Genomic DNA, 13,954 nt, shown 5'->3' with positions numbered 1-13,954 from the left:
TATTGCTTTGTCCGCTGTATTCAGCTCGGTTTTGGCATAGTGCTACTGGCAGTGATAAACTTGAACATGTTTGTATTCTGATGATTATTTTCTTCTTTTGGGAAGTTGCTTGAGAGAGCTCTTATCTAATTACAGGCATGTTGTGTTTTTTACCTCCTTATTTGTAGCAGTACAGTTATAATGTTTGCATTCTTTTTTGTGCTGCTTTGGGTGCTTTTTTAACAGATTAATGTGGGGAAAGTACTTTTGCTGGGGAGACCATTTCTTGTTGCCAGTCTGTTTCCTCTTTGGGTATCTTCTATTCCTCACCTCTATTCATCTGTTCTTTCTAACGGGTGTACAGCTTGTGCTTTTCCTGCCAGATTGGAACAGACTTCTGTATAGTGTATGTCAAACACTCGCTTGGGAGAGCAGGTGTTTTCAGATGGCATTAGTGGAGCTCTCGCTGAAAGTGGGGAGACAGGACTCTGTTTTCAATAGGTTGCCCTATTTTGAAACACAAATGTACCAGTGTTGTTTTGCTTTAGGACAGCCAAGTCCTCTCCCTGCTCTTTGAGAGACTACAGAATGATTTGAGGATTGTGGTCAATTGGACTTTTTGTTGAGGTGATTTGCAGCTAGTGCTTTGCATTTTCAAATTATCATACAAATGCTTCCCGGGGGGAGGGGGGCGGATATTACTGAACTATGAGCATCTCACTGAAGCAAAAGATGGATGAGGTGAATACCTATATAAGTCCCATGGTTCAGAACTTAAGAACATGTTGTACTTTGATCCAAGGATAGGAATTCTTATGCATAGCACTTTTTTGTGATGATGGCCTTTTCTTGGCTGTCCCGCATTCATTCTATAGTTGGGTGTCATAGAATAGAGATGGTGATGTTGAACTTCAGCTCCCATCATCCCTGACAATCCTTGCTGGGGCTGATGGGAGTTGGAGTCCAACAATATCTGGAGGGCCACAGGTTCACCACCATAGAGCAAAACCGTTTGTGGTAAGAACACTAGACTGCTGCTAAAACCTGATGTCCTCTGTTATCTTTACAACCCCACAATGTAAGAAGCAGTGTAACTTACCAATGCCTGTGTCAGGAGTCCATTGGTTGGAGATACTCCAAAAGAAAACTTCTTTTTTTGGCACATTTCTCTTTTTTTAGTATTAAGTGGTGTTCTGTTCTTAAGTGGCCCTCCTGCTGCTGAAACATGGTTGACATATCTAGCTTTGAATATTCTATTCAAAATCTATTTGATTTGTTTCTTTTTTAAAATCCTGGCAAGCATATATAATAAAATATCAGAAACAAAGTTCTTGCTCAAGTTCTTCCTCTTCCTATAATGTTGCTGTTATGGCTGCCACACATGGACATTAAACTGAACTGCAATTAGAAAAGCAGCTGTTCTTATGATAATAAAATTAGTGATATAATTACGGCTGCAGATCACAGTCCTCTTCCAGGATTGATGTAATAATGGACCACGGTCTCTTAAAGACTAGCTTTGTGATACATGAACCAAAAAGACTGTAAATCTTTTGGAATTATGCCTTTATAACCCTACTTGAACTTCAGAAAGATGCACATTTAGCCTTAGAAAGTTGAACACTTTAGCACCAAGGAAGCAAAACTCTTTTTTTGTAGTTCCAGCATAATCCAAGAGGTAGCTGAGTTGATGGCTTTATGTGCAAAACATTTAGATGTAACAGTCCAGCAATAAGCTTTTCTGCTACACATGTAGCCTATTTTTTGTAAATTTGAGTAGCACCAATAAGCTTGCAGGTATTTCTACATCATTGTTTAATTAGATGAATTGTCTTCATTTCTGCTTGGGTAACTAAATTAATAACCTTAGGTTTTCCTCATTTGCCTCCCAATTTCATGAATGCATAGTTCTGAGATAGTAATTACTATGAAATGGTGTATCCTGAAAGAAGGTATTGTTGCTTGACTACCTAGAACCCTTATGAATAGCACTTCACATTGCCACTGTTACAGGTCTCTCTTGCTGTCTCTAATACAAGTAAGAGGCTTAGTTGGTGGTGATGCCAAAGAGGGCCTTATCCATAGTAATTTCCAGATTATGAAACACATTGCCCTTGATTATGGTTTGGCTCCTACTATGGCATTGAAAACTGGTTTGTATCAGCAGGCTTATATGCCCAGCTGGTGTTTGTCAATGTACTTTGCTTTCCCATTTCTTCTTTGGAATATTATACATGCTGCATTGCTTCTTACCTGCTTATCATTATTACATTCAAGTAGTTTAGCTCTAAGCTGATTTTGGCCACTCATAACAGCTGGAAAAGTGGCATGTAAAAAGTTAAAGTAAACAAAATTAAGACAAACACTTGAATATTTGTTACAAACTTAGCCATAAGTATGGGAAACCAGCAAAGCAGGTTTTAAAATGTATGCCAAAAACAATGGCAGCTTGGCTTGGTACCACTGATTTTTTCAGTTGATATGAGGAAAGACGCATGTAGCAAGATTTAAATGCTTTCTTGGCAAGAAGAGCACAGAAGACCTGACTGACAGTTTCCTCCGCTTTCTGTGCTATTTCCATTCTTGTGAGCCCCATCAATAAGATCTTGTTCCTTCAAGTCATGACTGAGTATTTTGTGTAGAGGAGATTATGGTGCAGAGAATGTGCATTCCATTTGGGCTAACATGTTGCTAGTTTCAACTGAGTAAGTAACCCTAATCATAATGATCACCATTGCCAATCTTGATACTGTTCTTAATGGATTGGTGTAGTAATCTTACAGTTAAGCCTCATAATGCTGCACCTTTAGTGGCATGGCACCCACCTCTTCTTACTCATGAAGTATGCACATGTCTCTGAACTAGCAAGATCCTCATTCTATCAGAAGAACACGGGGAAGAAAGTTTTCAGTGTTGAGTTTTATGCACAAATGCATTGTTTGTCCCCACTAGCACAGATATTTGCTTCAACATCATCTTCTCACTGCACCATGTCTCCCACTGGCTGTCCTTAAAAAAGGAGGACATGGATGCAGTTGGGAATTAAACTCTTTTTTCTCCTCCCTCCAAACAACAGCCACTGATGGGCAGGGCTGCAGATCTATGAATCTTCTCCTTGCTGGATCTTGGATTACTGAAGGGCCACAAAGAGATTGGTGTGCAGCAGTGAATCAGTCACACTTTCTTACTTTCTGGGTGGCAAAAAAAGATACTAGTTAGAAAGTGAGGTACCTCAGCTGATTAGCAGATCTGTGTGCACTTATCCTATTCTCTGGTCTGGGAAATGGAGATATAGAAAGATCTTTCCCTTTGTGCCTAATGCATTGTTGTTGTTTAGTTGTTTAGTCGTATCCGACTCTTCATGACCCCATGGACCAGAGCACGCCAGGCACTCCTCTCTTTCACTGCCTCCCGCAGTTTGGTCAAACTCATGTTTATAGCTTCAAGAACAGTGTCCAGCCATCTCGGCCTCTGTTGTCCCCTTCTCCTTGTGCCCTCCATCTTCCCCAACATCAGGGTCTTTTCCAGGGAGTCTTCTCTTCTCATGAGGTGGCCAAAGTACTGGAGCCTCAGCTTCACGATCTGTCCTTCCAGTGAGCACTCAGGGCTGATTTCCTTAAGAATGGATCGGTTTGATCTTCTTGCAGTCCATGGGACTCTCAAGAGTCTCCTCCAGCACAAGAAATAATAAAATCTTTCTGCATTAATATCTGAACATGTTACCTGGCATACTCTTTGCAATTCATTAACATGCCTTGTGCATCAAAAGGAAAAAGTGCACACTGCTATGTTGTAGGAACATAGGAAGAAGCTGCCTTACAGAGAATGCATCTAACTACCTTATACTACTAGAGCCATCTAGCTCAGTGTTGTCTACAGCAACAGGCAGCTGCTCTGCAGCATTTGAGACAGGAGTTTTCCACAGTCCCATCTAGAGATGCCAAGGATTGAATCTGGGACTTTGAATCTGTGATTTGCTGCTAAGCCACACTCTTTAAGTAATGCATGTTTACATCATTTTATTTTTTAAAAAATATCCTACACAGCAGGAGTAGCCCACATGGCACTTTCCAGATGTTGTTGGACTGCAGCTCTCATCAGGTGGTCGGGGATAATGGGACCCAAGAGCATAATGGCTATGCTTGCTGAACAAAGATGCTAAGCAATGTTGTAGGAATGAGACTCCGCTATTTGATGGCCTTTCAACATTAACTATTTCAGAAACCTAACCATTGATTAAGCCTTTAGAGGAAGGATTTATTTAAATTATTCCAGTACTTTTAATTTTATCATTCTTATTAAGCATCTTTAATGCCTTCAGTTTAATAATAACAATAATTTCTCCCCCTCCCCCCAATTTAATGACAGCTCTTTCTAATTCTGGAATCAGAGGAGGAAATGCTGATCTTTTTTAATTCAAATAACCCAAGGAATGAATTCCTTTGTGGTGTAAATTGTTACCACTTGGCAAGGATCCTGTTTTGATCTTGATTAATGTATTTAAATATAGTCTTATTCAGTGTTGCAGCTAATATTGAAGTGCTTGCTTTGAAGTCTTGGCTGAGTGATTATACTGGGCAGTAAGATTCAAGAGAGAAGCAACCTCTTGTTGTTCTCTCCTCTGAAATTACTGTGGCCTTTTCCCAGTAGGGTGCTCCTATCTGGGCTTATCCATTAAGCTTGTTTGTTTGTTGCTTCATTTGATATGTTATGGTTAGGCATCAATCCCAGAAGTCCCTGGATAAAACAACTTCAGGGATCTCTCCAATTCTCAGAAAGGTAATGCTTCCTATTAGGCCTGGTGGGAGAAGGGAAGGCGAAGCAGCAGGTAGTCTTAAATGGATATGGTGTTAGACCTGGGGTGGCCAACCTGGGAGGACTCACCTTTGAGATGAGGAAGCCAAGGTAAGTATAAAGCCAGCTGGGAGCACAATAGCTTTTTGCTCTGAAGATAAACATATTCCTCCCCTCTATCATCAGGGAGTTGGGGTTGGCAGGTACATTAAACCTGGCTTGTTTCTGAGGCCACGCTTACTGTTCAGTTCAGTATTGGTGGAGGCTTGGGAATTCCCCTTGCAGAAGGGAAGCACGCTCCACACATCAGGGTGGGAAACTGACCCTCCATATAATTTTTGGATTGCAATTCCCATCATCCTTGACCATTACCTGTGCAGAGTAGGATTGATGGGAGTTGGAGGTCCAACAATATCTGGAGGGCCATAGGCTCCCCACACCTGCTATATACATATTAATAGATATTTGTAACCTTCGGTTATCTTGTCCTGGTGATCTACTGTTCTTTACTTTTTAATACCTTCTGATGGGGCAGGCAGAATACTGGGATTATAATAACTTAGCCTTTTAAAAGGGGGGAATGACATACAGTGGTACCTTGGGTTACAGACGCTTCAGGTTACAGATGCTTCAGATTACAGACTCCGCTAACCCAGAAATAGTACCTTGGGTTAAGAGCTTTGCTTCAGGAAGAGAACAGAAATTGCATGGCAGCAGCGGGAGGCCCCATCAGCTAAAGTGGTACCTCAGGTTAAGAACAGTTTCAGGTTAAGAACGGGCCTCCAGAACAAATTAAGTTCTTAACCTGAGGTACCACTGTACTTTAAAAGGATACTCACCTAGGTGTGTTCAGGCACTTCTGTGTTCTCCCTCGTGGTTTTCCTCATGTTTTATGCTAGCCTTAGTTTCTCCTGTTGAATCAGAGGCACTCTCCAAGTTTGAAGAAGGACCATAAGTGATAAAACAACCACTTGCATGATTGCATGATCAATCCCTGGCATCTCTAAGGTAGGGCTAGGAATGTCCCCTAGAGAGCCAGTCCCAACCAATGTAGACTGTACTGACCTAGATGGACTCAATGCTTTGACTGGGTATAAGGCAGCTTCCCATGTTGCTCCAACCAGTCTGCTGCACAGCATTGGGGGGGGGGGGGGAGGTGCTACTAGAAAGAAAGTCAGAGCTTGGCTTATTAGTTATTGTTACTTCATTGGAATATGTGTAAATAATGTTAAAGTCAACTCATTAGTGTGCAGTTAGATTTTAAGAGAGAAAATGAAGCTATGAAAAAAGAATTACAACTTTGATTTTTAGATACTGTATCTTTTCTATTTGCTCAATTTGTATTGTGTGTATAATGTTAGTGTGATCAGTTTTGAAGGTGGAATATTTTCCTATGGAAAACTACAGTAATGGAAAAGTTTCCACCCCATATAATGGATTTCAGACCATTGTTTAGGAGGGTAATTGACTTAATTTACAACGGTTAAGTAGAAGAGCATAGGAATATAAGGGCATCAATTACTCTTCTGTCCCAATTAAACCTATTCATGTTCTTTCTTGTATGTTTCAAGACCAATAGTAATGAGAGGTAGAAGAATAGCACGTGTGTTGCTCTCAGATGAGATGATCCCAGTCTCCTAAACATGGTTAGACAAAAAGAGCATTGCACCATCACCAGGCCAAAGTAATCAAATTTTGAGCTTAGTGATTGCTATACTTTCCTCTTGCTAAATCACAAAAAGCAAACTATGAATTTTGCTTGTATGAATGCCACATTAATTTTTCACAATTCACTGTTCAGTATAATTGGCCCTCTTTAGGTGTCTATCTATACTATTGACCTTGCTATGCCTATTCATTACCAGAGATCCTTGGTCAGTAAAGGGTTGCCTGCAAGCTTGGATCTTATTTATTTTGTTGGATTTTTCATTTGATTGTGTTCTGCACATTACTGTGAAACACAGTAAATTCATGATTAGCTTAACCTTTTGGCCTTGCTTTATAAAGAAAACAAAATTATTTCTGTTCTCACAGGAAGTGTGTGTGCTTGTTCTTGGTGTATACATGGCAATATTCCCATGGCTTGTGGCACCCCACAGTTGGACAGAGGTCTTTCCTATCCCCTGTTACCTGAGCCTTACAACCAGTGCTATTTTTCTAGAAAAAGAGGTGTCAGAACTCACCATGAACGTCTCTCTTGTTCTCTTATAATGGCAATGATGCCCACCTGAGAGGTGCCAGAACTCAGTTCTGGCAAGTTCCCTGCTTATAACTCTAAATGCTGGGGATTCAACTTGGGATGTTCTTCTTGTAGAGCATGCACTGTGCCACTGAGCCATAGTTGCTCCCACTTTGTGATCTGTTTGAGTGTTGCAGAACAGAGCCAATTACTATTTTCCTTCCACTCATAGTCCTTTGGATCCAGCCCAATGACTAGAGCATGGTGTCGTATCACATGTTTTCATGGAAGACAATATTCTTAAAATAATTAAAGGATGCTTTGATCTGTCTTGCCAGGCTCTGTCTTCTGTCTGGTGGAAACTTTCACATTGAAACTTCTGTAACTAAAACTGTTGCTTTCCTCTCTGTAAACCAGTAACAGATCTTATAATCATGATTAGGAAATGCACTTTGATGTGTTTATTCAAAATGTCCTAGAGATGACACAGCCATAATACACTTAATTCCCTATTCTTCTATTAGTATACCAAAATGCACTCCCCATATTGAAACAACTAAGTTTAATTTTGACCAAAAAAATCCCTGTTCAAGGCTAAAATAATGTGTGGGTTACTGCATTTCCGGTTGGATTTTGGACTACACAGGCTGGTACCCAGTCTCTACAAACAGGAGGAAAGAAACATTTCCTGACTTCTAAAGCATTTCCCTCCTTTCCTCTTGTTTGCATAGCCTTCATTTCATTTCCTATGCCAAAATTATTGCACAGCTGAACTTTTCCATAGCAAGCTTTGCATACACAAGACAATTTAAATGTCATGGGCTGGATCCAAAGATGGGTTAGCAAAAGAAATCTGGCACTGACACAAATTGTTATGAAACAACCAGCAAAAGGCATTGGCTGCATTCACACATCACAGTAAGCCTTAAACCATGATTGGTAAGCCAAATTTTGTTCTTTGATCAAGGTTTGTTTAAATTTAGACATACTGCTAAGCCAGACTTTGTTTCCTTTGCAAGCTAATAGGAAGGACCAAAGTGGATACAATTCACTTATATGCACTACTTCATGGTGTATGACTTCCCATGATGTGCAAACATGGCCATTGGGTGACACAGTGTAAGAGAATTCATTCTTCTAACTTATAAATCTTAATATGGCTGATTTTGTGTTTTTTGTTGTGTATTTTGTGTTTTTGTGTTGTGAACCGCTCTGTGGTCTTCCGATGAAGGGCTGTATACACATTTAATAACTGAATTAAATTATTAGTATGCATAAGTACTTCATAGAAAACAACCATGAACTTTAATTTTCTTTGAAACCATGAAGCATAAAGTTAGATTTACCTGGTCCCTGAAGGGTCAAGCTTCATAGTAACACAGAAGCACAATTTAAAACATTTTTTTTAAAGGATATAATTATTTTTATGTTGTGAAAATAATTGGGCCCTCTTCAAGTCTTTGAACAAAGTCATCTCACAGGTACATGCAAGCATATGTCAAAACACTCCAGAATAAAATTCTACTTTGCTTTTGAAGTTCTACTAACGCTGCTGGCCACCAGGTGATGTGGACATTCCTATCACAGTGGGATGCACATCTCGCTGTATCCCTTTCCTCCAGCGAGAGGCCTCCTACAGAGCCTTTTGGGAAAACACATGCAGGGTCATGCTTTGACACTGATGTCAGTACTTTGAATGAGACTGAACTTCTGTCTTTGCTTCTGCTCCTCCTCTCATGCTTCCAGAATGCTTTGTCCACTTTCCCTAAAGGAATAGCATCCCCATTATCTATAGTTATAGGCCTAGTCCATTTCTCTGTCCTAAATTATCCATCTTTGGGAAAATGGCATCCTTGTCATTTATACACCTATATACACATACTTCATAATAATGAATTGGCACTCTCATTGGAATGCCATTTGCTCAGTGCTATCCATAATCTTATCATTAATTTGTAAAATTCTATCCTTATCATCTCCTCTGATTATTTGTTGCAAGCCTTCTTTCCTGTGCACCTCTTTGGTTAATTTATCCATTGCAGCCCAGTTTTAACATGTTTTAATAACCATTCCCAAATTGTGGTTGATTGGGAATGTTTCCAATGTCTTGCCCATAATTGTCTTAACAGAAATCAATGAGTTTCGTGAACAGTTTCATAGGGCTTGGTAAATCTGTCTTTGTCACATTAAACGATATCAGTAGGATATGAACCAAATGTGAGAGATGCTATCTTGAGATATGATGCAGTATTTGTTGCTCGTACACCTGAGCCTGTTGGCATCCCCATCAGATATGAAGATGATCTGCTCCAGATGCCTTACATTCTAGCATTTGAATTGAATGATTGAGGATATCCTATTAAGTTGCACTGGTGTTCTAAGAACCACTGAAGCAACAGTTTACACTGTATTTGCAGACTTAATGGCATTGTCTTAATAGAATGAAATATGGGGAGCCATGTTTGTTCCGCAATGGGAATTCCAAGATCCCATTCTCTTTGAATTAATGCTGATTTTGATTAAGAGTACCAATTAACAGTGAAGTAAGTCCTATTATATTCAGTGGGGGTTATTCCCACATAAGAGTGCACAGTGTGACTCTCCTCTGACTTTTCCTAAAGGGGGAGGGCATACTTATGAAAGGTCATTGACATCGGTGAAGGTAATTGAGAATGACAGACTTACAAAATGTAGTTTGAAAGTGAATAGAATAAATGGAACACTGCATAAACAAAATAGGGTGAGTCCATTTTAGCACATGTGACTGATAGCAAAAAAGTGAAGAGTGAGAGATGAGTCTTTAGAGTTGTCTACATTTCTTACGTGTTCCTTGAAATACTCTGTGCAACAGACCAGCTTCTACATGTGCTGCAGTGGTTTGAGTTTGTTGTTTAGTAGCTCAGATGAAATTCTTGCTTGAGCTATCAAGCTCACTGGGTGGCCTTGGATAAATTGCAGTGACTCAACCTACTTGCCACATAGGGTAGTTGCTGTGGTTAACAAGAGAGAACCCCAACTACATCACATGGAACTTCTTAGAAGAAAGGTGGGGTGATAATGTGCCATAGTATTTCAGCCACATGCTACATACTTGACAAAATGTTTCCCTTGGAGGATTTGAGCATGAGTTATTGAAGTCTGCATTTGTTGTTCTTGACTTGTCTAGATACTTCCATTGTAAAAGGAATAGTGCAGGGATGTGGCTTCTCATTCCCTTTTTTTTTCAAGTGAAGAGAAACTGGTTTGACTTGTATTTCTTGTGTGATGAACACATTCCAAGACACTATGCTTATTAAAGTATTTAATTTAAAGTAAAGTACCTTGAGTGATGTTACTTAAAAGTGATCTGGACTTGAACAGAGCAGAAAGAGTTGCATATGCTGCTGTTCTATTGTGTTACATGCAGTAGAAAGTATACTTACATATACAGCCTTCCCTTCCCCCTTTTTAATGAAAGGGTTGTAGAATGTGAAACAATCCATAAAGATTTATAGAGGAAAAATATATAATTATGAAGCTCAAGAAGAGGTGTGAAAATGTTAGCTATAGGGGAATAAATGAAAGAACAGATAGAGAGTGCATATGTAATAAATCCTTATTTACATTATATATGTACACACACACACTAGGGCTGTGCGATAAATTGCCATATTGTTGAATACCGGTATTGAAATAACATTGTGATAAGTGTTTTGACAAGGCAATATACCTGTGAACTAAAGGTGGAGACTTGACAGCTTCCCAGGGGGTAGCTCAGCTGAACAGATATTTTACAGATAATTTGCAGATAATTTTCAGGCACCATGTCTCCTGCTTTGTTTGCGCTCTCCCTCCTCCCTTCCTAACTGGAAGTGGGGCTTCCGCAGCTTCTGATTGGCTACAGAAGCCGCAATTTGGTTTTTGAACATTTTGGAAGTTGAATAGATTTCTGGAATGGATTCCATTCGACTTCCAAGGTAAGATTGTAATCATCGTTGACTGCTAAGGATCCACATCACTGTAAAATATTTCATGATGATGATTTTATTTTATTTTTTGTATTTGTATAAAGCTGCTTCAAGACTGAATGTGCCCAGTTAAATAAAAGTATTGCTGTGATGATTGGGAATGTGGTTTGTATAATAGTCTTTAATAGACATAGATCATGTTGTTTTCCTTCCAACTTATTTTTTTAAAAACTAACTGAAGAGAAAGGTGGGATGTAATCATGCTTGTTTATGGTAGCAGGGAGCTCATGAAAAATACTAAAGGTTGGAGGAAATTCCAAGTGTCTAGGAGTGGGAAAACAAAATGCATGGATCTTCTGCTCTTCTCAAAACCAACACATTCTGTGCAGAGAAGATAGATAGTGATAGAATCTTCCAAAGAAATTGGCTATTAATTTTTTGAGAACATATGTACAAACATCTGTGAAAAAAAGATGCTGGCCATATCTTTGATTTGATTTATTGTATAGGTTTGTGGGGTTTCAACAAAGCCATTTTTAAATATACTTAAATTACTTCTGAGCAACGTTGAACAGTCAGATTCCTCTGGTCTGCACCAGTTCTAGGTCAGCTTCTAGGTACCAGCCGTGGTTGGAGGCAGAAATGCTTCTGAAAATTGGTTGCTGGAAACCAAAGGGAGGGGAGGAGTTCTCTCCTGCTCAAATCCTGCTTGCAAGTTTCCAACATGCATCTGTTTGGTTGCTGTACAAAGAGCATGCAGGTCTAGATGGGCCATTGGCTTGATCCAGCAGGGCTTTTCTTAGGTGAGATAATGTTAGCAGAAATGAGAGGTGGTAGCTGACAATGTGGACATGACATTACCAGCTGGTGACTTGAGCAGTGGTGGAGGGCAGATAGGTCACCATGGTGCAGGCACATAGCTGCTTATTGGCCAGCAGCATCCCATGTGGGCATGGACCTATGACATAATAAGTCCAGGTCCATGTGGGGTACATTGAGCTAGTCAGTAGCTGCTGCTGACCTGGCACCTCTTGCCTCCAGTCCCCCACCCTCCAAAAAGGGCACAATTTCTTTTTAGGAATGTGTGCTGCTCCTTTGTAGATTTTTTTTTTTTAAAGCAAGAAGTATGTGTAAGTCCAAAAAGTGTTTCAGAATGATCCATCTCCTCTCTAGTTCATTCATCATCTCCAGATATATATGCACAAAATGGCGCCATAAACATGGGTTACAGTTGCCATAATGGAATGTCTAGGCGTCGTTTTTGTTTGTTTTGGTTTTCCAGTGGACTTTATTATTATTATTATTATTATTATTATTATTATTCATTTCATTTCTGCACTGCTTTATATTTTAAAGAACAAATCTCAAAGCAGTTTACAACACATTAAAACATGAAATAGAACAATACAGAATAAAACCCTCCTTTTTATGGCAATGAATGCTTTATGTCTGCTTGGCACTGCGGAGACTGTGTACTCCAATTATGTATTCCAAAATACATAATAATTTATTTTAATGAAATTAAATTCCTTTAATTAAGGAATTTTAAATTGTAAGTACTGTATTGTATAAATGAACTGTACTTTTACTTTCCAAACATGATAATGTTATGACAAACCAAGTGGCTTTTGATCTGTAAATGATGTTAAAAATGCATATTTTCCTATTTTCTCTAAGATTTCCATTCCTACACCCTACAAACCAGGGAAAAAAATGCCCCCCTGGTTTCAAAATTTCTATAAATTTTATACATCTGCACCTAGCATCTGAAAGGAAACTACCACCCCTGTATTACTGGCCTTCATCACCCTTGGAAAACTTGAAAGTGGGTATTATTATGCCACTAGATAAAATATTTTTTTAAAAAGTTTATTAGCTTCTAGCCCTGAAAACACAGGTTTGTGTTGCAGGAATGCAATGGAGGAGTTCTTACTGTGAGTTCATATTTTTAGTCTGCATATTCATTGATAACTAAATTTATCAGGAAATAAAGGACAATTTTATGCTGTGTTGTATTACTGTACCTTATTGCAGTGTAATATAAATCTAAAGTGCAGCTTTCATGCAACAGCCACACGAAACACATGTCTTAGAGCACATAAAACTAAACAGGCTTCACTCTGCTCAGAGCCCAGATCTTGAGTCTAATTGATGGAACATAAGAAGGACTTTTCCTTCTATCAAGTTGGACCATTTTTCCATCTAGCTACATAATGTCTATACCAGGGGTAGACATTCCCTTCAAATGTTGTGGAGCATACCTTCTCTCTACTACTCTCAAGTATCAATTCTGAAAAATGGGAACAAAAAATCCAAAATGAAATGCTTTGGAGTGCTGCAGATAAAATTTAAGGACAAAGGATGGAATCCAGCTGTTCTGGTCCACAAATGCAGTAGTACATAATATAAAGGAGTTGAAGCATGCAGTTCCCCCACCTTCTGTTTAATAGAAAGTAGGCACAGTGGGTGCCACTATTGCTGGTCTGATGCAAAGCCCTGTTGTGTACTCAGGTCACTGCAGCCATGGGTAGGATTGGGTTGTTGGGCAGTACATTTTTCCTTTTTGGAGGTTAAAGCAATTGAGTAAATGTATTTTCACAAGTGCAGGGTTGCACAGTAGTACTGCAGTTTCATTCTTAGTACTGGAATTTTGTAAGCGTAACTTCTGCTTTCTTCCTTTTATGAAAAAAAAATTTAGATATGGGAAAATTGTGTCTACGAAAGCTATTTTGGATAAAACGACAAACAAATGCAAAGGTATGTTCCTTGTTAATTCTTTTTCAATTTTTGATTTAATATCCTTTAAAATTTGCTTTAAACACACACACGCACGCACACACACACAAATGGTCTTTCCATGCATTACTCTGGAGCATTTGTTCCCTAGTAGGTCTGGAATGTACCCAGCCCTACAAACAGGGTGCCAAAACTTCAGATGACTTCAGTCAAATTTAACATGCATGGCACTGTTTGCCATTTAGCCTCAGCTTCAAAGAAGAAAGGGAGGTTTGAAATGCTTCCACCCCCCCTTAGCCTGCCGAGATGAGAACTCTTT

General features: G+C 39.2%; 1 protein-coding gene across 4 annotated transcripts in view; it reads left to right on the top strand.

Moving 5' to 3' along the window:
- RBMS1 (RNA binding motif single stranded interacting protein 1) overlaps nucleotides 1-13,954 on the top strand; it is a 121,122-nt gene that overhangs the window by 72,215 nt on the left and 34,953 nt on the right. For all 4 annotated transcript variants that reach the window (XM_081008369.1, XM_081008368.1, XM_081008367.1 and 1 more), the window contains exon 3: nucleotides 13,598-13,656. In XM_081008369.1, coding sequence (XP_080864495.1) covers nucleotides 13,598-13,656 — 59 coding nt within the window. The remainder of the gene's footprint in view (nucleotides 1-13,597; nucleotides 13,657-13,954) is intronic.

This window comes from Podarcis pityusensis, assembly GCF_964106645.2.
Source record: "Podarcis pityusensis genome assembly, chromosome: 1".
Classification (NCBI taxonomy): Eukaryota; Metazoa; Chordata; class Lepidosauria; order Squamata; family Lacertidae; genus Podarcis; species Podarcis pityusensis.
Note: the sequence above shows the minus strand (reverse complement) of the source record. Positions and strands in the feature narration are given on the sequence as shown.